Consider the following 26,546-nt stretch of genomic DNA (forward strand, 5'->3'; position numbering starts at 1 on the left):
ATAAAAATATTGTTAACAAAGGTTTTGCTATCACTGATTATGCACACATTACAGAAATCAAAAAAATCATTATTATTTAATGAAAAAAGGATGAAGCATCTTGCATGCTATTCCATATAAAAAACTAATTGGTTTAAGTATGGTAAACCAAGAATAATATCAGAGAAGGTTCTGCCAAGTTGGAATCTTCTGTCCACTGCAGACTGTACCTGAGGGCTCCCCAGTTCCCCTGATGCTGCTTCTTGCCTGTTACATTTTGCATTTTTACACTCCATCTGACAGCACGCAGCCTCAATAACTCCTCTACAAAACACCAGCCTGCCAACAGTGCTGTCCAAGAGCAACACCCAGAGGCTAAAGATATTGCTACAGCAACTCTGCACATTTTGACCTGTTTCTTTCTGAGAAGAAAGGAGAACTTTCAAAAAGTAACATTTTCCTGTAAAAATAAGGAGCTGACAAAATTCTTTCAATGGTAACTTTAACAGCGAAGTGCTGCAGGCAAACCTGCTCATGAAAAAATCACACCTTTCTAGCTATTGCAAACAACATTTAAGAACAGATGATATATACACAAACTCACATAGAGCAAATAAGCAGTAGTTTTTGCAAATGCCTGCGTACAGTATTTTGGTTACTAGTAGCACTGAAAAAGATCAATTAGGAGGATGCCTGCTCTCTTCTCTAGAAAACCAGTTGCATTTTTCAAATGCAGAAAGAAAGAGAAGAGGCAGGCTACTCTCCACTTCCTTTGCCAGTTGTCCGAATAGTTTTTTTTCTTAAATCTTGAAGGCAGTTGCTGCAGGAACAACTTGTCTATGCAATAACAAAAAACCTCCAGCAAAAATGTAATACTCTAGGGCACTTTTAAGAGGAACATGTTACCTGGAACCACAGCAAGAAGAGGACTAGAAAACTGGATACAAAATTGAAGATCTCTGGCATCTAACCAGCCTATTCTCTGTAAATGTAAAGCCTATGTAACAGATGAAGAAAAATGCTGATAAACTAAGAACACGATCAGTAAAACCACACTTATACCTCCAAACACTTATTTAAAATAAAATATACTTAAATGAAAACTCAGTGAGGGTTGTGTAAGCACAAAACATTAGAGCATCTACCGAACCTTTTCTATTTTGAGATTTCAGATCAGAAAAAATATTTGAAAACCAAACAAAACCAGAAGTCTCAATAAAACACCTGATGGAAAAGTTCCTCATCTATCGAGTAGGGTTTGCTCCATTCTCAGTTAAGCACATTTTCATCTGTTTTCTCAGAATTGGGTTCTTCAAAAGGCTCATGCTCTTCGCCTGGTTGTGGTGAAAGTGGAGTCGCACCAACTGTGAGGAAGCAATCATCCCTCAGCACCTGCTCAGCTGTCAGTCTGTTACAGCAGAACAAATTCACGAGAAGAGATTTAACTTTATCATCCTACAAAACAGAGGGAGAAGGATTTCATCGGTAAGCAAAACAAACTCGATTACAAATAACAACCAAGTATCTGAAGAACACACCTTCCAAGTGCTATGAGCCAAAAGCCCTCACAAAAGGTGGTACCACAGCATTCCCAATGGTCAGCAACACTTGACAGCAATAACACTCATCAACAACAAAACCAAGCACTCAGCACCTGCTCTGTCAACCTGGTGCCAGCAGATCTCACAGGAGAGCACGAGTTATTAGATTTTAAAATATCAATTCACTGAACTACTATAAATTAGAGAAATATTCAACTTGGTCTTTCTACTGAGAAGGAACAGAACAGGTGCCATAACAGAACAAGTGCCATCTACAACTTCTTTTAGGTTTTGTCACATTGGTTTCTCTCTCTACAAGAGTACAGGACCAAAAAAAAGAACAAAGTAATGGGCTCTAAATCACGAGCAGCTATTTTGCTGTTAACGCATCACTTACACTTAGGCTCTTTGGGTTTATCAGAAGGGATTATGTGCCTAAATGCTCAGCACGTGAACAGTGCCGGACCCCATATACAAAACATAAAACCACAGCTACTACACTTGTGCATCAACATCAGCTGTCAAGGAAGAGGATTTGGACAAGAAGACTGCATGACAATCTTAAACACTGATCTAGAGATCTAGATCACCAAAATTCGATGGGAACAGAACCCTTCCATAAGAAGGTTTGCTTATTCAGCCTCCAAGCCAGCAAACCTCTGAGCAGGGTGAAGGGAACAGCAAAGCACAAGGTACCTGCACACGGCTCACCTATCCCCATTTCACCCAGAGAGAGAATCACTGTGATGCAAAGGAATGCACACAAGTAGTTCAAAACCTGAAGACAGAAACAAGCAGACAATTTCCAACTCTTCTATGCATTATCAGAGTGGCTCTGCAGAACTGGCCACTCCCCAAACAATCTGAAATCTGGGTGAAAATATGAGATCTGAAAAGTGTTGATTTTACAGGTGCAAAGGACTGTTAAATATTTACAAAACATTTCAAATGCTCAAGGGAAAATCTCTAGTTAAGATCCAAACCGTGCAATGAAATATAGGAGGGAACCATGACTACACAACTTCCTCTGCAAAATTAAAACTGAAGAACATCTGAGCATTTAAAGAGCTTGAAAAGCTTTGTGCCTGTATATTTCCATTTCATGACACTATCAAGTATCTGTCAACAATAAATATCCCCTTCTCACCATCTTCTCGCACCAAGGAAACTGAAAATTGATTCCACAAGGAACATTGCTGTGGGACAATAACACTGCATCATGTTTACTCTATTTCATTGTGGTCATTCTTTTTTTTTAAATACGCAAAACTGGATGCTAAAATACACTGAACACTGAAGCTTGGCATGGCTAAATGAATGGGTACAAGATCTTAGCTGGGAACTTTGCTTTTCCTCAACAGTTAGCTAGCATTCATATCCCCGTTTTAAAGCTTAACATTATTTTCCTGGGGCAATTTTACATTTGCTGAAAACCACAAAAATTTTACTAGTTACAAGTGCACAATACCTTTGGGCACAAGACTGAGATGGAAGAGAAATTACCAGCCTGTCAAGAGCCTGCAGATGGGCATGGAGATTAATTCTGAATAAGCTGATTATAGATAAAGCACTTAAAAGCAAAACAGATTTTCCTCAAGAACTGGGACAAGGATTAACAGCCAGAGGTCTAAAGGATTCCCCAAGAAACAGTTGAAAGATGTTTATTAACATTACATTTCTCAGTAAAACTCTGTTGTGTGTTCATGTGCACTGCAGGCAGCACAAGTTGCTTTCCAGCAGATTTTGGGGGCTGGGGCATGTGCACACATGCGTCCAGGATGGATCCTTAAAAACTGCCACCAATGATAAAAGTCATTAGGACTGTGTACCTGACACAGTCAAAATCAAGCGCTGCTCCTTTTCATCAGGGGAAAAAAGTTAAAGCAACTTGCTCTTATTAAAAGCTATAAAATTCATTAATTCCTGCTAAGAACAATAATGGCTAAATGCATTAATTGTCATTGAGATACAGGCAGTTGTTTGCACTTCAGAAGATACCTGCTGCAGCAGAACACAGAAGTATGAAACTCTGAAACTGGCCATTTAAACTTTGATTTGCATACATCAGACCTTATTTGTAAAACATTATCACAGCAGAAGTTTTACGGAAAACAGGAGTGAACTAACTCCTATTTTTAACGTCCCAGGAAATCTTTTCTACTTCCTTGAACAAGTTTCCTTTATGCATAAGAGTCCTTTTTTTCAGTATTATGCATAAACCTGAACGACACACCAGGCAGGGAGTTCTGTACAACTTTTGTGGAAGAAATTTAAAAACCCCTAGTTAGCCCTAGCGGTGAATCATGAAGTAGTGAATCTTCTTTCCTATAGTACTGTGTGTTTCATGACATTAATTTAGTTTTTAATAAGAAATGAAGCAACTATAATTAGTGATAAGAGAAACTATTTACAGGATCACCTCCCTGCTCAAATGCTACATGTTTGATTCTTTTATTTTCCATCATAGTGTCACACTGGAAATAATTTTGCAGGGGGATTTGGTAGACAGTCCTGTGCTTTACCAGTGATGCTTTCATCACTGGAGAACATTGTTGAAATGAAGTTATTAAAAGACATACTGTTGAGGATAAGAGTCATGTTATAAAACAAGATTATTTACAGTACTGTGTTTATACAGTGATACACAAGGTACCCTGCCTAGATGCTGGATCCACTATGGCTGTGTTAGTCTGCTACTGTATCGTGCCAGTTTCTTAACCTAAACACAGTAAACAGGCTACTCTAAGCTCATAATGAACACAGCTCTAGTAATGTAGCCCCATGGTTTAATAGTTATCTCCACAAAGCAGGCAAATCATTAATACACTAGTGTAACCAACAAAAAGGGATTTTTTTTAATCTGGGTTTCTTTTTCCCTTGACAAAACAAACCATATTTATCTGATCAACAGCAACTCCACTGCTCTGTTTTCTACCTTTCCATCTACTTTTCCATTTACTTTTTTTGGAAAACAGGAGGATTAACTTCTTCCCTATAATCCTTAGAAAATTCTATCCACAATCCAAGACTTCACTTAAAAGCTAAACAAAGTCACCTGCTTGCAGGTATTTTAATAATAGTATAAGGCTTGATGTAAGGAGTTCCATGGCCTCCTCAAATTTAGGTAAAACAGTAAGCTCTCACTTAAAGTAAAATCAACAGAATAAGTATGGTATGAGAAGTAGTCCATACAGATTTAAAAAGAAAACACAACACAATGGCAATCCCTTGAGTGGGATCCCTTGATGGGAAAGACACAGGACAAGAACAAAGCCATCAGCAGCTACACAGGCAGAAAAGTATGCACAGCAAAAAGTATGAAGCAGAAACTAGTCTGGGAAGGCTAATTATTTGAAAAAGGTCCATAACCCTCCCAGTGAATTTCATTAAACTATATGGTGGCATGTCTTTCATTACACCAACTTTTACAAGGAGGAAAAGGAATTGCCTGTAGCAAGGGCAGAAGAGGTTGACAGCAGGCAATAAAAATGGTCTTAACTCTTGGCCAGAAGGCCAAAAGCTTATGGGAAAGAGAGTTACAGAAGAAAATAAACCCAAGGAAAGATAAGTTTTCAAGTAACTAAGGCACACAGAAAGAAGGCCAAAAAATTATCTGTTTATGATCAACATCCAAGAGATATGTAAGTTAGCAAAGGATTGACTTAAAAGTTGGAGACCTACATTGAATAAAATGAAGGCACACAGGTCTACTTCTTATTTTCAAAGAGATACTGAGACACTGAGCAAGGATACGCTTCAAAAAAGGGACTGAAAATAGAGTTCAGGGTGACAACAGTTGGTGGCATACAGTACACAGAGAAGAACAGTTGAGAGTAGAAAGAATGAAAGCAGCAACACAAGTTCATACCATGCAGGGTCCACTTTCATCTGTGCATTTTTTCAAAGGCATAGGAAAGTTTGTTCCACACACAAAACCAAAATGAACAAAAAAACACCACCTCCACAAAGAATAAAAGGCGCAATGCACTTATACAACTGCATCTAGGTAATTAAAATGGAATTTGGCTGTTTTATTAATGCTCAAGCACTGTGCGATCATTACACAGGAAGACGGATGTACAAAGTCAACTCCTCTGAGTACAGAAAAGGTAAGTTCCTAATTCAAATGTTTCCTTTGAGGCTGAATCTCAATGACTTAGTCCCCAAATCTGTAACTTGATGTCATTCCATGAATAGTTAACTGTGAAGAAGCTGCTCCTCCTGAGGTTGGAGTTAAATATTAAGAAACTCTGGGGGTTTCTACCTTCTCAAACATCATTCAATTTGTGCATACTATTTAGAATTATTGAAACAGTCAATTAAGAGCATTTTCTCAACCCAGCACTTACAATGAAGGGAGGAAGGGGAGGAAGGAAGGGGAGGAAGGAAGGGGAGGAAGGAAGGGGAGGAAGGAAGGGGAGGAAGGAAGGGGAGGAAGGAAGGGGAGGAAGGAAGGGGAGGAAGGAAGGGGAGGAAGGAAGGGGAGGAAATCAATTCAATACCCCTAAACAAGAGCAGTCTAATCTTCCTCATCTGACAACTGACGTACCATGACAACCATATCTACATCAGGTGTTCCATCTTCTTTTAAGCTAAACTCCTGGTTTTGAACGCAAAGCTGTAAATGAAAAGATACATAATATGTAACACTGGTGGGTTTTTCCCTTTAGTTTAATAAAACCAAATATCAGTCAAGGAGATTCCAGGTTTCAAGTGATAATGGATTGTTACAGAAAAATGGGAGGGAAAGGCTTTTTTCCTAATTTCACAGTAGGGTGAAACATGCATGGGGGCTCAAGTTCCCCTTACACAAAAACAAGTGGAAAAATAGTATCAAAAGAAACTTGTAAAGGTGAAAAGAAAGAGACTTTTAAAAATACATCTCAAAGTCCATGCCCAAGCTGTACATTTGATTATATAATTCTAAGAAATGCTGAGGTGTAAGTGCATTCTAACAGACAAATGTGAACCCTGTACCCATAAATGAAGTAAAATTTCCTCAGCCTTTACTATTGCCTAGGACTGTGCCCAAGCACAGCATTTTTCAAAACCCTGCCTGCAGGTTAAGCTGAAAATGCCTCTAATTCTGAACAATTACACAGACAGCAAAAGGAAGCGACTGTTGAGTCAGCGCTGGGCTCTTGTGCCACAGATCAGCAGAGAACTCTCCAAATCACTGCGTCAATTTTGAAGGTGGCACTGCTGCTTAACACGGGAGAACACAATTTCAGTTGCCCAACATGAAACTGGCAACTGTTGAACCTAACAGTAACACTTGAGCCAGAATTTTCCATCAAATGATCAATACACCGCCAAGTCTGAGCTCAAGATCAGGTACATGTGGGTTAATCTGAAATTCAGTTGGTAAACTTGGATGAGGTTTTAGAAGAATGCCCATCTTGCTGCATCTCAGATATTCTTTTCAAGCCATCTGTAAAACTGTCTTTTGTTTCCTCTTTTTTATTTTTACTGTTTGTGGGGTTTTTGGTGGGATTTTGGTGGGATTTGTTTGTTTGTTTTTGTTGGGGTTTTTTTGTTTGTTTACTCACTTCTACTTGCAAAGACCTTTTTTCTAGAACAGATGAAGATAAGAATAGTGGTACTAAAAGTGTACTAACTAAACCGTACCACATTAATAAATAGTAAGAACTGAAAATCCACAGCATGAGGAAAAAAAAGCATAATCTTTGTCCATATTACTATACAAATTACATTGTATATATGTTACAGAAAAATGCGCTGTCTTCTGCCCACGATCATAACTCTCATTTGTTCCACACTTACTATTCAGTTGAAAATATTAACACTTATTTTGCCAAAATAGTTCAAAGCAGAAGCTGGAGACAACACTTTTTGCTCTTTATAGGCCTGCTACAGTTCCATTATGTTACTAGAAGCTTTGCCATGAGTCATAACATACCCAGAAGAGGAGGCAGCCATAAGCATACATGTCAGAGGCTGGAGAAGCTGGCTGTCCCATCTTCAGTTCAGGAGAAACTAAGCTCAGGGTACTGACCACCATGGTGTTTGCAAGAGCACGTTCTTCCTACGGGAAAAAATACTGCAGTTGTAATTTCAAGCAAGACCAACAGCACATTGAAGCAGATGTATCTCCTCCTCGTTTTTAACGTGTCAGACAACTTCACCATAGAGTTCTGTGCTGCCCCAGACTGAAATGTAAAAACCTCCTTTAATGATAAAAAAGGGGTGTGCAAAGAAAAAAAAGAAGAGATACAGATGATAGACGTATCAAGCTAACTGTAATAGAAAAACAGGAATGGCAGATTTTACTCCATACTAGAACCATTACAGCTCATAAGGTGGTAAAGAATACAAATTGCAAAATTTCTCAAATTAGAAAAAAAAACCCACAAATATTAAAAGACATTTGGCAATATTCTGGAAAACTTTAGTTCTGAAGTTCAGTTCTGTCAGCTTTCCTATTTTTATTTCTCTGACTTTCTGGTGTTTACCTGAAACTAGCTGCTTCCTCCCTCCTGCTTTCCAGCATATTTTTAGGACTGCCTACTCTCAAAATAAAAGCTAGACTCTGAGTTTCTATCCCCTTCCCTGACAGCAGCCAGCACCAGCTACAGCCAGACTGGAGAAGACTTGTCTCCAGGTTGCCAAGAGTACTTGGTGACACATCGGTTACCAGCTCCACTCAAGCATGAGGGTGCCGGAGCACCGAACAGGCTGCCCGGAGAGGCTGTGGAGTCTCCTCCTCTGGAGACATTCAAACCCACCTGGACACATTCCTGTGCCATCTCTTCTAGGTGAACGTGCTTTAGCAGGTGGGTTGGACTAGGTGATCTCCAGAGGTCATATAAATGCAAGTAAATATAGGCAACATGTAAAACCCTGTTAATTTACCAAACAATGCCATGGATTAAAACAGATACTAGAACTCCATAACCTATCAAACAGGAAGGAAAAGACTTCCCATGAGCTTGGACAGCCCTTGTTCCAACATGAGTTCCTACACTCACCTCTGATGATGCCGATTACCACTAACTACACAAGACAGCCAACAAAAAAGTACTGCAACTTCTTTTTTTGTTCCTTTGTTTTGCTTAACCAGAGCCCACTCTCAGTAATTGTTTCCCCCCTGCCAAGATCAGATTGTTTTTACAAAAACTTCGATAAAACTCAAACTGTTCAACCCTATTCACAATATAAGAGCCCCACCACTGAGCAAATGTTTATCAATAAGTATTTCAAATTGCAAACACAGTTGTGTTTTGATATATCATTCTGACTAAAAGTCACTAAGGATTTTTTACCTCTGATTTCGTGAAATCGAAGTCTCCAACAATTCCCTGTTTTCGATTCACAACAAACACGTTATTTCCATGCAGAGATCCGTGGACTATATTAGCTCCATGCAACGTTTGCAGACCTTGGGCCACTCCTTTCATCACTTTTAATGTCTCCTGATGATTCAAGTGTTTATTGCAAAGACAGATATGGAAAAAACAAAGCACAGTATCAAGTAAATTTCTATTCAGAACCAAGACTTCTTTTTTTTTAAGGTTTGTACAAATTGAAACCTCATGCTAATTCCATTTTATGAACTATGGGTTAATTCCCAGTAAGATTATTATGACTTCCACAGCCAGGTAGGAGAAAAAAATGCAGTCACTGATTAACAAATCACTAATATAAAAAATATGGAGAGAAAAAAAAAACCAAAAAACACATGCAACTTGGACCTTTACAAGTAGCTCCAAGTCAGCAAAAAGAAGCTTCAACTCATCAAACAGAATTAGAGAAAAGACTGAATTGGCTTCCAACTACTGCTTCTTTGAGAAGGGATGATGATCCAACCTGCCCATACGCTGTGTGGGCAGAAGGGAGAAGAAAGGTGGGGGGTGAAGTGAGGGAAGAGAGAAAAAAAAATATAAAATTACACACACAAGAGTCCTCTGAAACTTCAATACAGAAATGTGTGTCCCTGAATATTTAACACGTTCACCTCCAGTACTTTTAAAACGTACCGGTAATACAGCTGAGGCATTAATTTCAATAGAAAAGTGTATCCAAGTAAAATCTCTTTGAGAAAGTTATAAACTACTGCCTGACCAAATGCTAAGAATGCCAGTCAAGCTATTCTGCGCAAATCTGTACAGGCACCACAAGATACAGCAAAACAACAAGAGTTCAGTTCAAAAACATGCAAAATAAAATGCTGATAGTCTAAGTAGTTATACTTACTTCCAAAGTTAAAGGTGTATCAGCCTGCAAAGCTCCTAGACTTGCTCCTGGGTAGTACGGGACCATTAAATATATCAAAGGATCAGACTTCAAGAACAATTAAAAAAAAAAAAAAAAAAAAAAAGAAACAGATTGTTTCAAATATCAGGAATATTGGGAAGTGTAACATGCACCAGATGTGTGATAAACGAATTCACTATGTTTACTAAGTAGACAGTTTAGACAAAACTCAGAGAGAAAATACTTTCCTGATTCAATGCTCCAACTTAAAATATGTTAGAGCTTTAAGGTCCAACTCCAAGTTTTTCAGCTTAAACCAGAAATTAAGATCATCAATTTGAATCTTGCCTTGCAGAAAAGAAGGAACAACAGTTGTAATAATCCCGATTTCTCCTTCTGCTGATCCCAAGCTCTGTGATACGTGGCAACTCTTTCTATGACTTTGGCTTCTGAGCTTACATCTACAGAGTATCCCTTAAAAACAAAACAGATAACCAAGCTATTACTTTTAATGTCTGTAATATTATTGCATTAAACTTTTTTTTTGTAATTGAAGAAATGCATATTATTAGATGCCATCAGATAAACTTCTCTCCTACTTAACACAAAACTCAAATTCCAACTGCGTAGACTATATTTTTTTATTCAATCTTAGAAGTCTGTAGCAACAAAAGAGGGAACTTGTCTCTAATTTGAGATTTCAATAAGCACAGTCAAAAGCAAGAAGAATATTTATAACTGTGCCTCTCAGAATACTATACCCCTGATTCCCCAATCACTGGCACACTGGTAAAGAAGAAGAGCAAGGGAAAAGGAGCAGTTCCTGAAATTTCTCAGTGAAATAATCAGGAAGACAAACCAGCATCCGCAAAAAGAAAAAGAAGTCATGAACAAAAAAGGTCCATCAGATACCAGAAAGAACAGACAGTAGAGAGGAAGGACTGTGCACTACAGCAGTCCTCAGAAGTTATGAAAAAAAAAAAAATCAGTAAGCAACACAGAAGCAATCCAGAAGGAAAACAGTGCTTCATGCTCTACAGACCCCGACAAAAAAATCTGACACCAGAAAAGGGCTGTTAAACACAGAGATATGAAAGGAACACTGGAGCTCATTCAGAATCAGCAGGTTAATAAGTTAAAGCCTCACCTGCAGCTACTCCACCCTGGTGATACCCCATCTAGAATGTTGTGTCCAGTTCTGGGCCCCTCAGTTCCAGAAGGACAGAGAACTGCTGGAGAGAGTCCAGCGCAGGGCAACAAAGATGATTAAGGGAGTGGAGCATCTCCCTTATGAGGAAAGGCTGAGAGAGCTGGGTCTCTTTAGTTTGGAGAAGAGGAGACTGAGGGGTGACCTTATTAATGTTTATAAATATATAAAGGGTGAGTGCCATGAGGATGGAGCCAGGCTCTTCTCGGTGGCAAACAATGATAGGACAAGGGGTAATGGGATCAAGCTGGAACACAAGAGGTTCCACTTAAATTTTAGAAAAAACTTCTTCTCAGTGAGGGTGACAGAGCACTGGAACAGGCTGCCCAGGGAGGTTGTGGAGTCTCCTACTCTGGAGACATTCAAAACCCGCCTGGACATGTTCCTGTGCGACCTCACCTAGGTGTTCCTGCTCCAGCAGGGGGACTGGACTAGATGATCTTCTGAGGTCACTTCCAATCCCAAACATACTCTGATACTGCAAACAACTGAAATACAGTGCCAACATTACCTTTAAAAGAACCTTCTGGCCCTGAATTTCTGAACACACTAAAGGGCGCTTCGTGCTCAGTTCCTTCATGGGCTCAGCATCCAAAAGATCTCGCTCCAGGCTGCAGGCCAGAAGTCCTCCAGAGTTCTGAAGCACATGCACAGGCAGATACTCAGGGTAAGCACAGGGCATTTCACAGTTGGCAGGATTCAGAGGCTTCGACTACCTCTCCTCTCCCTCACTCAACTTAGCAAAGCACAAAAACAGATGGGACATCTTAAAAAGTTACAGCATTTCTTCCCAAGAGATTTGTCATGATGATTCAGCTAATGAAATGCACTCCTTGAACATCTTCCAGAAGAGGAGGAGAAGGAGGAAGACCACAACAAACAATGCTCAGGGTATATGTCACCCCAATGGACAGAGATGCATTGTCGGAGCAGAGCCTTGATAGTGCATGAAACAATAACCGGCAGTGCAAGCAAACACAGTCTCTGCTTACCATATAGTTTAGAATTCCTGCTTCTGGATAAAGAAGTGGTAACTCAGGGAACCATTTCTGTACCAAATATGTAAGCTTCTCCTAAAGGAAGGAAACAAGGCCCACAGCTTCAGGTCACTAGTTTCTGACACGTATGTACACACACACTGATATTTGCTATGTATACCCAGGACATTCAAATGTACACTGACCATGACTGCACCTTCTTCAACAACACTACTCAGAACAACACTATTTGCTTTTAGACACACACACAAAAACACATCCATCAGCACCACATACACTCAACAAAATATGAAACAAACAATGGCACACAACACTAATACAGCAAATTTGATATGCACAGATTTCTGAAAGCTCAGACAGTGAGTAATATGAAGAACCCAAACAGCTCATGCACTATCATGGAAAACATCTTGTCTTTTCTACAGGTAGGTCTAAAGAAAGGAAAACAACTTCACTAGGATTAAGTGGAGGAAGACTGAAATTAAGAAGTACCACAGACTGGGACAGCATCTCAAGCGACCCCAGATCCTGCACAGCTGTAATGCTGCAAGGTAACTATCACACACAAAACTGCTGCAGGGGTAGGAACATCAGCATCACAAATCCTGGTGCCCTTCTACTCACTCACAAGGCAATGATTTCCAATTCTTCCCTCCATATAGAGGACTTAGAAAATGGGTGATCTCCTTCGCGACAGTATAAAAGGTTGTTTAACCTAGTCATAAGGAAACAGTTCCCCTTCTTGCAAGAAATGCAGTTTTTCTTCAGCGACTGAGCTTACATTTTCACCTGCAGCTCTTCTGGATTGGGAACTACAGCTCACTTTTTTTTTTCTCCCCTCATCCTCTTATAGAGGGAGGAAGAAGGGGAAGGTCTGAAGAATCGGTGTTCAAATACATATAAAACTGATGAGCTTCCATGCCTTCTCCCGTCAGTCTCACTGGGCCATCTTAACATTCAACATTACAAAAATCACTTTTTTTTATTACCCAGAAAAGACATTAAAGCAACAGAAACACAGATGTGCCTCATACAGGTTTTAGTTCCCTAAGTAGTTTAATACTTACATACTCTTCTTGTTCCTTGGATATTTCCTGAAGAACCCTGTTTCGCAGATCGGCAATTTCCTCTTTTATTCTCGTCATTTCACACTCACTGTAATCATCAGACTGCATCAGGAATAACAGAGTTAGTGTATAATTCTCATTCTGCTATTATACCAAACAATGGTAATCTACTATATCAAGATTAAAAAACAGCTTCCACATAACCATTCTAGAGTTGAACATATTCTTAAATGTGTATTTGAGTCAGTTTCCTTCCTGGAAACCCAAGAGAATCTCTTAAAACCTGATCACTGAGAAAGGCGTTCCAATTATTTATGTGACAGACCAAGTGTTCTAGCCCTTTGTCTACTTAGTTCCTAAGTCAAAGAGCATTTTTCTTTTAATTAGCTGATCACATATATTCATAACAGCAACATCATTCATCTACAAGCAATGTCTGGTTGTATAAATCATTCACTTTTTTCTCTCATAAGCAGGTTTTTCCCTCGTGTCACCTCATTATTCAGGAACCCTTTTCCCAATGGATTTCATTAGCGTGTCTCATTTTAAATCCCTCTTGGAAGCTTACTGCCCCTTTACAATGCTTACAGAGAGGCACATGCAGGTTCTTTTTTTCCTTAAGCATCATCAGAATAATTAATGTGCGATCAAGCAAACAGCACTGAAACTGGGGTAATATTTACATTCTTTTTATTTCTCTGAGGGGTCGTGGGGAACCCTGAAAACTAGAACAAACATTGACCTCTGTCACTAAAGCGGAGATGCAGTTACTATTAATGAGGTCGAAACTTGCAGTAATCACACAGCCAGCACAGTAAAAAGAGCTGGACAAAACTGTGCGTGCTGTGAGCAGCAACCGCCACCAGAGGGACCTGGTTAAAAGCACAGTGGCACAGATGGGGACTGAAACAGAAAGGTGGCTATAGACCCATTTTTTTGGTTTGTTTTTTTTTAAAAGCCATTCAGACGTGGTCTCAGGGGACTGTCAAACTTCCACAATTAAAGGCAAAATTCAGGTCAGAAAACAAACTGTTCTATATTGCTACCACTTACTTGGAACAGACAAAATTCATGTTTCTAAACCAATTTTAAAAACAACAGACAAAGCCACCAACACTGTAAATATTTTCATACCTCCTCCAAATTGTTCTTCTCAACCAGCTTCCACCTTAACTGGGCCTTTAAGCTTTTCACAGTTTTCTTAACTGATGATAAGTTGTTAATATCAGGTCTTCTATTCAGCCATTCCTCAACCTGTTTTTTGAACTAGGAGGAAAAGAAGGAAAAAAAAAATCTGAAAGTATTCAAGCATTCTATTTTTACATGTTTTAGTCCAACACATTAGAGGAACTGCCTGAAGCCTATCTGACTTCAGCTTTTCCAGTTTCTTCCCCACAGAAGAGGGTTTTATTGTGTTTCACTTTAATTACATCAACCACCTTCTGGAAAACCAACATTCCACTTAAAGCTCAATCCCTTTAAGTTATATACTACTGATTTGTAATGAATTCAGAGACTCGAGCTTCCACTGCTCTGTTTCTTAAAAAAGTATCTTTGTATTTAACCAAAATGAAGCATTGGTTGAGGTAACGCACAACTGCCATTCTCAAGCTATAAAAACATAAGACAGCAACTTTCAAAAAGAAATTATGTCAGAAAGGGCTACTCATATAGATTAGTGTGACAGAAATCAATAAGGCACAAACTCACCTCAACACTGGCCAAGTATCTGTTCTGTATGGCAGCAATCAGACTTTGCTCCTGATGAATGTTATGTACAACTTTATTGTAAGCGCTCATAATTATTCTCTTCTCTGCTTCATCATGTTCCTGGATTGAATTACACAGAGGGAGATTAAAGACTGAGAGCTGCTCTTAATTTATACACATCAGTGTTTAACATGTAAAACCTTTACTGAGAAATTCCATTGTTAATGGAAAAAATTGTTTATTAGATTTTTCTCTCTCTTCTTAAGGAGATTCTATAAAAGGGAGTTAGCAAGTCTAAGAGTTCATTGAATAGTTTCAATAGAATAAAACTCATTGGCACTTCTATGCGAAAGTCCAATTTCATATTACATATGGTGTGCAAGAATTCTTTTTTAAGGACAGCGTGGTTAAATAGATAGGAAGCATTAAAGCATGCAACCACTCTTCTAAAATAGTCACCGGTTCTATCAGAGAGCAGTCACAAGCAGACTGAACTACTGGTTTGTTGTTAGTATGATGCTACACTAGAGGACAGGTTCAGCTTTTGCTGACGCAACCATTCCCTGGCACAGCAGGGACTCTCATTGCAAAGACGATGCAAGTATTGTAACTCAAATAGTCAGCAAAAGAGAATGGAGGAAATGCTCATCAGAAAAGGTAAATAACTGGGAAAAAAGGTTAACACAAGCATAGAAAAAGATTACCAATAAGGCAAGAACATTTGACCCACGCAAAATGAGAGTGATGAAAACCTATTCATGTCTTAAAACTGGAAAAAGTCAATTTATCCATACTCATTCACCCAGAGAGGTAATTCTGTTATTTTATACAGAAACTTTTCATCACCTGTATTCTCAACACAAGCAGTGAAACTCAGCAGACCTCAAAGAAAGCTTATCTGCTCATAGAGAGGGAAGAACCAGTTTTCCTAGTATTTCTTAGTTAAGCTAACACACAGCTAAGCCTGAGCTTAGTTAAGCTTACATACAGCTAAGTTCCTGTAATGCAAAGCTATACTCTCCCTGTTGCCAGGAAAACACATTCTCTTCTTTCCAGGGAGCAACTGGAGCGATTTTATCACATTTCTTAAAAAAAGAAAAAAAAAAAAGAAAAAAAAAAAGGAAAAAAAAAAAAGGAAAAAAGCTGCCTTGTAGTTAATAAACTCACCAGATGCATTAAGAAAAGCATTACACTGAAATCAAAGGTGTATCAAATATCTAGAAGTCATGACACAATAGGCATGATTAGAACGCACATTTAAGTCAGTATCCAGTTCTTCACAAATGGCCAACTCAACCTTTTTGAGAATTTCATCCGCACTGCTGACCGCTTCCTCTAAATCTGAAGATGCTTCTGACATCAGGTCAAAACACTTCAAAGAGAAAAGAAACGAAATCAGCCTTGGAATTGAAAGAAAGAATTCGGCAAGCAGACCACAAAAACATGCAAGAAATTCTGCAAATACTGTAAATCTAATCATTATTTGCATCAGATCTCATCTTTAACTGCCTCACCACTTGAGTGATAAAACTAACAGAGTTAAGATTCACCAGGCAAGAAGGAAGTTGATTCCCTAATCGCATTTTGATTTTTATCAAAAATGAAACAATAGAATAATCTAAATCCTTCTCCTCCTGAGTTTCATGCCAAAAATCAATGTGTGCTACCCACTCAGTCATACAAAAGATGCTCAGTATGTCAGTTTCACTACAAAGTGAAATAAAAGTTAAAGATTTCACCAAGAAACCCAAAGAGTTTTCACATAAGTCAGAAATAATTTACCTTCGAGATATAAAGATACAGAAGATGCCAGAGCGAAAAAAAAATCAGTAAGATCAACTTATAATTACACTGAATGTTGTTTTCAGCAAAACTTTTTAGTCATATCTGCAGAAGAAGAGATATTACACTGGCAACAAGAACTAAAATGAAAATATGGGCCTGTATTTAACATGCAAGATACACAGTCATAATAGTATAACCTGCAAACCTCACCTTGTTCATTTACCTATCAAGCACGTGTATTTCGCTAAAGGTTGTGAAAACATTTTATTGCCTTAACCTAACTAAAACCAAAAAACTTCCACAGATCCAAATTCAAACAACATGTTGCTCTGCAAAGCCTGGAGTTGCACACTGGAAAGGAGCTGCCCAGTCTCTGAAAACTTCCTTGTCTGCAATTGACCTGTTTCCTATTGCAGCTTCTGACTGATGCTACGTGACATTAACTTGGATTCAGAAAGGGAGGAAGACAAGCATCTATTTAAAATATGGGGAGGGGAAACACTTCAAAGAAACATTTGCTCTAAGTGAGTGCTCACACTTTTTTTAACAGAGGAGCTAGAACTTAAGTTGCAACAGAATAATCGCATATCAAAAGCTGAAATTATTAAGAAGGATAAATGAAAATTTCTTCCTTGGTCTAACTAGCAGTGCTTTACCAACCCATGCCAAAAGTCTGTATTTCCTGTGTTTCTGAAATGTTTGTGGAAAAGTTCAGATTTGAAACAGCTAAATTAAAGTCAGCACTACACTAACGAACTTCAGTCACTTTCATACATGCACAACACCACCCTGAGTTGCATCCAGCAACCACAGAAACTCAACTGCAGGTTTGTTTGCCCCTTTAGTAACTGATGTGATTATAAATATCTGCAGGTAATTACATTCATTAACATTATACTGCACATGACATGTATCAAGTCTACACTGCTGCTGTACAGCATTTACTGTCAAGTCAAGGAACATGGTTATTTGTAACAGCGCCTCTGGGTACAATGAAATGCAAAGGCAGAAAACCTGTTCACCATGAAAAGGCACGAGCCTGGTGGACTCTGTACAATTCACATGGGCAGGAAGGTTACGCTGACACAAACTGAGAACTTCTACACACAAGTGCAACAAGACACAGAGCAAGGAAGCTGGGCCTGCAGAAATGGAGGGAGAGCAGCTTTACAGTCTTCCCAGGAAGATCAGGAGTCCATAACTGAGCAAGAACATAGATATTAAGCACGGAGAAGGGAAAGCCACAAAGTTACCTCCCTACTTTGCACTCTCTTCACAAGCAGAACCAAGTCAATGGCAACCTACTTCCACCATCCATCTGCTTTTAAGACAAGTAACACACACTCAACTTCAATGCTCCAAACCTCCCACAACTCAGAGACACAGGATCAGAATGGTATTCCAGAAAATACTGCAGGACATGCAAACAGAAATGGACATTTTATTCGCATAAATTCTTCACACTCAGCATTTTAATTAGGAAAAAAATTCTATTATATATTTGTCTGCATCCTGTACATAGATCATGTCAAGTCAGCCTGGCTTGTTCTTTGCAGTGATTTTTCATCACCTCTTTCAGCAGCATTTATGAACCAGAACCTTTTAAAATCTGAAGTCTTTCTATCCAAAGGCCACTTGAAATGACCACTTGAAGAACTTCCGTCACAAAACTAAAAAATAGAGAACATCCATATAAAAATTATACTTGCATAAAAGTACTGATCCTTATACAAAAGATGACCTTTCATAAAAAAGCATAAACTCTGGCTCACTGCAAAGGTACACTAAGAATAAAGATAAATTTACACTCCATTCTTCAATGTGTTACCTTTCCTTCTGTATTGAGGCGCTGCTCATATACACAATCTCCCTGCCGTAGGTAGTTGTCCCTCCTAAAGCCTGCTCCTCACAAGCTCAGTTAGACAGCATCATTCTTCATCTTTTTCACCAACAAGAAAGATTTAGGGTTAACCTTACCTTTAAGATGCCACCGAACCAGTCAGCAAGAATTTGCAGAGCTGTGTCTGTATCATTTCTGACACAAACTAACTTCTTCATTTTACCACTCTTCCACTCTAAGAACTGTTGAAATACCTCCTCAGAGTCATCTGCTTCAGAACCCTGGCCATACACCATCTCCAGAGAAGCAGACAGTTCCTGTGCATCAAGTGAGTCAAATGAAAACAGGTTTGCAAACCAGAACAATTTTGTGACAGTACACTATCTATAAAAATCAAGACATTTAACGCAGAAGAAGTTAGCACTACTTTCTGGTATAGAATTATTTCTACTTTAAAGGCCACTTTCTATATCCAGGGAAGTATATTTTATATTTTACTTTCCTCTCAGATCTAGTGGCAGTATGTCTACTCGAAAATACAATGCAGAAAAGGATCCTGTACAGAGATCATAGTCTGATTTTTCCCTTCAAAACATGGAAGGAAAAGACACCACAAAAAGCTTAACAGCTCATAAGAAGTCATTTTTAGTCTAGTTTCTTCTTCCTTATGGATTGGACTTCAAAGTCTTGTCCATTAGGAGAAAGATCAAAATGGGGTTCAATTTATAATGCTCCTCATAGAACTACTCAAATTCAGAAAACCAAGTGAACTTGTACTAAAAAATAAGGTGAGCAGCCAGATACCCAAGGAATGCTTCTGGGCTGGTCCATCCCTTCAAAAGTCACTAGACCAATCTCTTCTGATGCACCTTCACTGTCACACTGATTCCCAGATGGAACAGGCATTACCTACGTGCCTGACACTTGAAAGCACTCTGAAACGAGTTTCACAGTCTGGAAACTTCTATTTCCATCTAAAAGCCAGGTATTCTGCAAGTACATGAAGCACAGGGTCCACCTCCTTTCACTTGTATTGGAAAACAAGCCGAGTGCTACACATAAGGGAAAGGCATCCAGGCTAAAGCTCAGGGCAAACACAAACCACTTTTAAACAAAAGGCAGTCTGTCAAATGACCTGAAGAACAAGCGAGGTCAGAGAGGAATGTATCAGTCAATTATCAGTGGAGACAATGTCCTGACAGAAAGCAGTCTTCCTTGCACCTGAGTGTAAAGTCCCATGCTGGAAAATACTTGAGACCTACATTGGTGTTTGCAGGCAATTTCCTGTATTTCACAAGAGAAAATCCTCCCTGAACAGTGGGATCTGACTGAATGAACCTGTGCTTTTGTAACAAATAGCATCCTGCAGATTTCAAAATACACGATTTTACTAATCCACATCATTCCAGACAAGACAACTAAAGTAACCCTGAGAAAGGCTCCCGACAGTTTGCTTATATATGGTGTTTCACTACTTTTCTTTTCTCAGATCCTAGTACATCTGAATTAAATATCACAGACCTTCCCAAACAACACCTAGGTCACGCAGATGGAAAAAGAGAATAAAACCAAAAACAACAACAAAAAACCACCACACCAACTCTGTCTCTCCTTCTCTTGAGAGAGGTTTTCATCTTCGCATCCCTTGAGACTCAACAGCCAATACTATAAAAGAAGCGAGATGACAGAACTTGATGCCACTTGTCAGGAGCCCTTCAAACTCTTAGAACACAGCAGTTATATGAGAAACCTCAATTTTATAAAATTTTTATAAAATTCTAAAACTAGTTTAATAGCAATAGTTACTGTAATGAACAGCATTCATTTAGTACAACAGATCATTTGAAACAGCGATTTTCAACTGAGCCAGGTGACATGAGCTTTGTACAAATACACTTGTCTATAAGCAATTACAAAAAGTAGGTATGTGCAAAGTTCATGGAGGCTACCTAAATGACTCAAGCGCACAACAGATTTTTCTCACATTCTTTTTTGAACAGCTGGATTTTAATACACCAGAGTACACATGGGTAGAAAATGGCATGGCAAGGGAGAAGCCAGATTCAAATGCACCAATCTAAAGGAGGGAGAAAAAAAAAATGGCCCATTTAGCAGCAGCCAAAAGGTGAGTGACAGAACTGAGAAAAGTGTCCAGTAACAGCTCCACATCCAGGATCACATCCTGCTTACAAAAACAGCAGCACTAGCTACACCAGAAGAGCATCTGCATGCATTCCAACAGACTGTCCTCATGGAAAGAATCCAGCAAGTTACACCCTATTTCTACCTGTTTATTTTTCATACTATAAACACTCTTACCTAAAACACAAGCAACTTCACCAGCAAATGGATACAGAAACAGGCTCCAGAAGGATAGCAAGCTGCCATATGAAGGTGGCTCAGCAGCCTACATGCACTTGTCCTGGGCACTATCTCCAAGTGTGGTAAGTCAAAACACAGAATGTCCTGAGTCAGAAGGGACCCACAAGGGTCCATTGAGTGAAACTCCTGTACCTGCACATGACAGCCCCACAGTTCACACCATGTGCCTGAGGATGTTGTCCAGTCTCTTCTTGAACGCTGTCAGGCTTGGGGCTGTGACACCTCCCTGAGGAGTCTGTTCCAGTGCTCCACCACCCTCTGGGGGAAGAACCTTTTCCTAATGTCCAACCTAAACCTCCCCTGGCACATCTTCCTGACGTTCCCTTGGGTTCTGTCATTGGCCACCAGATAGAAGAGTTCGACTCCTACCCCTCCTCCCCTCCCCTCGTGAGGAAGCTGTAGCCCCATGAGGTCTCCCCTCAGTCTCCTCCAGGCTGAACAAACCAAGTGACTTTAGCAGTTTCTCATACAGCTTCCCCTTCAAAGCCTTCACCAACTTCTTGGCCCTCTTCTGGAGACTCCCCAGTAGCTTTATATCCTCTTTATCCCATGGCACCCAGACCTGCACACAGTGCTCCAGGTGAGGCCGCACCAGTGCAGAGCAGAGCGAGACAATCCCCTCCCTCACCTGGCTGGCAATGCTGTGCTGGATGCACCCGGGACACAGCTGACCTCTTGGCTGCCAGGGCACACTGTTGCCTCATGTTCAATTTGCCATTGACAGGAACCCCCAGAACCATCTCCATGGAGCTGCTTTCCAGTCTGTCATTCCCCGGTCTGTATGTACAGCCAGGGTTGCTGTGTCCCAGGTGCAAAATCCGGCACTTGCCCTTGTTGAACTTTACGTGGTTGGTGATTGTCCAGATCCCTCTCCAGGGCCTCTCTGCCCTCGAGACTGTCAGCAGCTCCTCTAATTGTGTGTCATCAGCAAACTTACTAAGCAATCCCTCACATCCTGATTCTAAGTCATTTATGAAGATACTAAAGAGTGCTGGCCCTAAGATGGATCCTTGCAGAATCCTGCTAGTGACTGGTTGCCAGACCAACATAGCCCCATTTACTAGAATTCTTTAAGTCCGGCCCGCCAGCCAATTGCTCACCCACTGTACTGTATGTTTATCCAGCTGTATGCTGGACTTCTTTTCCAGGAGGATTCTGTGAGAGACAGTATCGAAGACTTCACTGAAATCCAAAAACATTCCCTTGGTCAACTAGGTGGGTAACCTTGTCATAGAAAGAAATTGGGTTTGTTAAGCAGGACTTTCCGCTCATGAACCCATGCTGGCTGGGACCAATGACTGTGCTGTCGTTCAGGTGGTTTTCACCTGAAAAGTAAGCACAGAACAAGCTGCTACAGGCTGTGCCTGGGGCAGAAGAAACATGCTTACAGACACTTAACACAAAGCAGTTGGCAGCTGTCCAGATCACACCCTCGCTTGCTTTAGAGTAATTTAGGTGCATGCCCACACTCTTTGCCTTCCTCTTCACCAACGCAGTATTATTGCTTGGAAAATACGGAGCCCAACAATTGTTTACTCCGATTCTAGTGAGTCAGACCCAGCTGTGGCTGAAGCTGTTTGAATTTGTCTGTGGCTCATGCCAACAGCAGTTCTCACTGGAAGGTATAAAACAGAAATCAGAAGAGATGTGTCATGTAACAGAGCTTTGCAGTACACAACTCAGGGAGAGGGGCGTTAGTTCCCATGCTCCTGATCTTCTGAGAGACACTGGAAAAACACTTGTTCATCTAGGACGGCATAGCACAACCTCTTCAGCTCTATAAAATTGCAATCAAGGTTCTCACTGATATTTGGTAAAAATTTCTGTTTTGCTGCTTGGGAAAACTATTTTTATCTTCTAGCTCCTAAGGCAAGAGAGGATGACCAACACAATCAAGCTAGAGCCCAAAATACTCTTAACACACCTAGTAGCATTTCAGTTCCCCCTCAAGTATTTTCAAAAAACTATTAAAATGTCACTTCAGTACAATTACCCAGAAGATGCTTAATGCCTACCACCTAGTGGATTAGCACAGCACAACCTCTGAACACACACCAAAAAAAAAAAAATCAAACACAAAACAACACCACAACTTTCCTCTGTCTGAAGAAATGAAGAAAGAGGATCCACGCAATATATCTTCTAATTAGACACCAATCTGCATATCAGACTATAACCAAAAAATAAGCGTATCAAAACATTTTTTGAATGACATTGAAAAATAATTCCATTAGAAACTAAGAAATTCCACGAAAACCTGAATGCTTCCATTTATTAGTGCAGTTCCAACCTTATACAAACCTATGTGCAGCCTGTAATCTCTTTCATTTTTCGTAAGAACCCAATCTCATACAAGTGTGAACGAATACATCTCTGGAATTTGTATAGGCAAATGTCAAACTATTGCCAACCCTTTTCCCCTCTCCACACACTTGCACAATCAAAATAAAAGCAAGTAACATATCTGAAGTTATAAAGAAGAAAAGAACCTATTTCTAATAGCAAAGGCCAGAAACACCAGCATGGTAATATTTCTACTAATAAAGTCCTCCTCAAAAGTTCTTACTGCCTCTACAGAGCCTATTTCCCTGTCTACTTCCCCACTTCCTGTTGTTGGTTTGGCTGGGTGCGAAAGAGAGCTTGGTATAAACATGTGCTTCTACACTGTTTAATTCTCACCCTTCCAGAAAACAAAACAAAACAAAAATAGCTTTAAACATTTTACACTTTGCTACACTAATCCACAGTGTACAGCCACCTTAACAAGGAAAGTCTATAATTCAACCGTAAAACCCACTGCCACAATCTGCAGGACAACTGCACAGACGTTTTAATTGCAGGTTCTTTTGTTAACACCTGCCTTCTACTAAATATTGTGTGCTTTGTGAAGCCTTGGCAGTCACCAAACACAGAACCATAAGAGAAAAGCTGCTTTCAAATCCATGAGCTAGATAATAATTTGCCTCTAGAAACAAAACATACAGGAGACAGGATCACAAGTAACATTGAGAACTACAGACGCACAATTTAACTCAGAAGCATTATGTAAAGCTTCATCTGCTGCTCTCGAGATCTCAAACTATAAAACATTTAAGAAACACCCTCCACAGGTATCTCAGAATCAATACTGATAAAAGCAACCTCCTTACCTGTAATGTTCTTGAGCGCTCAGTGAGGGGCAGTTGATCTACTTCCAAAATTAGTTCTTCCACTGCTGAATACAAGCTCTGCTGCACTTCATCTCTCTTGGTAATCAGTTCATCTCTTTCATCCTATGCACAAGGAAAAGCAAGTCAGCAGCTCACACCCAAATGCCACATACACAATGTGTAAAGTGATACAAAAAAGCATTAATCCCTGAAAAGTAGGAATAGTACAATACATCCCTGACTAGGAACGAGTGAAAAAGCAGATTTTGTTTTTGACCTCTGCTCCTATGACATGACCACCTTGCACAAATGCAGCATCCTTCACAGTGTAAAAACTATGATGTTATCAGACAACTAAAGAAACAGTTTCTGCGTGACTGTTGACAACAGTGGGAGTCCTAACTGCCACTGTAAACTTAATATATCCTAGTTGTCTTGCAGTTTTTTATACTATTACAGAAATTAGAATTTGGATCATCCACACTCGGGTACATGCCAAATTACATTCATCAAGTCAGACTGCAAGAGATTTATTGCTTGAGAAGGATACTCTAGAATAAAAAAAACAAACAAAAAAACCCCAAACAAACAAACAAACAAACAAAAAAAACCAAAAAACACAACCTTTTTCCATTTTTTTTCCTTGTCTTCTAGCAGGAAAGACACGTGATCTGTAAGCTCCCTATTGATTATCTGCATTAAGATCATTAAAGATAATTTTCTAGAAAATAAAATGGTTTCCTTTGGATGACTGGCAGGACTAGTCCTGCTAATTGGAGAGGAACCCTGCTGTATTCATATCAGATGAAGTACTTCACAGACTCACCAAAACCAAACCTTTCAAAATGGATGAAGCAAGTTACTCAGAAGCACGTTTGCAGTGTTCTTTTCACAGTGATTTAACCCAATACGCTCACAGAAATATGAAACTATATATGAACATAGAAGACCAAACTACAGTTTTACAGCTCTGCTGTAAAATTTGCTATTCCCTTCTACATCCATCTCCAAAAATATAAGAAGCAATATGACTCAAGTAGCTAAAACATCCTGTCCTGACACTCATTCACTTCCCACCTCCCCCCCCCAAAAAAAATTAGAAAGTCTAGTGTGGAAGGCAGTCAAGAAACAGAAAACAACAAAAGAGTTAACCATGGCACTAATACCAGTTTTATATGGAGCCAAACAGTGCAATGAACGCTTCTTACTAACAAGCAATATTTAATATAAATATATCTGTAATATAAATATGTATACACAAACACAGGTTCTCAGAGTCTTTAAATTTAGTTTATCCAGTGAATGCCTAGAAGCTGACTTAATCAGGGGTTGATCAGTATCCATGGAAGACAGACTAGAAACCTTCTGCCTGTAACAGACAGAATGAGATCCAATGGTTGGAAACTGAAAGATGGACAAACTCCAACTAAAAGTAAAACCCCAAACTCCGCTATACACTGCTTTCGAACTTGGATTATCAGTTGGACTGATGTTGTAATTCAGCCAGACAATGGTGGGTTGGATAATAAAAATCAGTGGATTGAGTTCTACTACAGAAGGTGGGCACAACTTATCACTTCAGCACTTAAAAATACAGAACAACAACAAAATATTAATAGGCACTTTTGCACCTTTTGGGCATCTCTGGTGACCAAAAGCACACACAATTTTTACAGACTTCCTGCTGTTTTTCCTGCACAAGACAGGAGCTAGTTTGTAAAAGAATACTGTATCACACTACACAAAAAGTACTATTTATGACACAGGGTCCTCTTTCCTTTACAAGACAAGATTTCTGCAGAATATTACTTCAAAACCTAGGGCAGTAAGACTTGATGTAGCGGAAGATTTAGCCAGGCAACCAAACTCCAATTAATAACAGTTCAAACACCAGAGTACATTTAACATTCTACACCTGACTAAACGACAATCCAGGAACTCCAGACAGCTCGGGAGCCACAGGACAAGTCTCCTTCCAACATCACGGCTCAGCTAATGCCTGTTAAATAACTTCAGAGAGCGTTTAGTACACAGGCAGTATTTTCAGTCTGCTTTACAAAGATATAAGCTCATCACAACAGCAAACAGTAAACTTAAACTCTTTAGAACAGGCTAAAGGCTTCTCAAACTACAAAATTCAGTTTGTGTCTGGTCCATCTTATACCTCTCTCTCAAAAACAAACAAACAAACGAAAAACTCCATGAACAACCACAGACTCTGTCGTACCAAATGCTACACGAGCTTACCATCTTGTTTCCGGTAACTATGGCAAAGCTTACGAAGTCCACAAGAGCAGGTTATGTACAATGCAATCACCTCATAAACACATTCTTGCTTTAGCGTGATTTAGTGACCTCATAAGCAAGACAAAAAAAAATTAATCCCCTCCATGGACAAGTTCTAATCAATTTTTAGAGCCTATTTCTACTTCTGGCCCCAGGTTTTGGCTCCCTTCAGTCCAAGTTAGTACTTTGCAGTATATGGAATAGCTGAAACTAGCTCTGGTATCAGCATCCTCATTAAACAGCTCTACTTATCCCATCCTTGCTCACCTTTTTAAAATAAGAAACTGAATAGATCCCCTTTTTTAAATACCGGCGTGATTATTTTTTCATTCTTCCCACAAAAAATGCTGAATATATACCCTACAGTCTCCAATAAGTTTCTAAATCA

General features: G+C 39.5%; 1 protein-coding gene across 1 annotated transcript in view; it reads right to left on the bottom strand.

Annotated features, from left to right (window-relative positions):
• Window positions 1-1,248: 1,248 nt before the first annotated feature.
• Window positions 1,249-26,546, bottom strand: part of STK31 (serine/threonine kinase 31) — a gene marked incomplete at both ends in the record, with an annotated part of 39,277 nt that continues 13,979 nt past the window's right edge. The window contains 14 exons of the mRNA XM_080364201.1: window positions 1,249-1,434; window positions 6,070-6,138; window positions 7,441-7,566; window positions 8,804-8,953; window positions 9,735-9,821; window positions 10,083-10,208; window positions 11,453-11,578; window positions 11,934-12,014; window positions 13,007-13,108; window positions 14,141-14,272; window positions 14,717-14,836; window positions 15,972-16,088; window positions 18,479-18,658; window positions 23,873-23,995. Coding sequence (XP_080220327.1) covers window positions 1,249-1,434; window positions 6,070-6,138; window positions 7,441-7,566; window positions 8,804-8,953; window positions 9,735-9,821; window positions 10,083-10,208; window positions 11,453-11,578; window positions 11,934-12,014; window positions 13,007-13,108; window positions 14,141-14,272; window positions 14,717-14,836; window positions 15,972-16,088; window positions 18,479-18,658; window positions 23,873-23,995 — 1,725 coding nt within the window. The remainder of the gene's footprint in view (window positions 1,435-6,069; window positions 6,139-7,440; window positions 7,567-8,803; window positions 8,954-9,734; window positions 9,822-10,082; window positions 10,209-11,452; window positions 11,579-11,933; window positions 12,015-13,006; window positions 13,109-14,140; window positions 14,273-14,716; window positions 14,837-15,971; window positions 16,089-18,478; window positions 18,659-23,872; window positions 23,996-26,546) is intronic.

This window comes from Nesoenas mayeri, assembly GCF_963082525.1.
Source record: "Nesoenas mayeri genome assembly, chromosome: 2".
In the NCBI taxonomy this organism is placed as follows: domain Eukaryota; kingdom Metazoa; phylum Chordata; class Aves; order Columbiformes; family Columbidae; genus Nesoenas; species Nesoenas mayeri.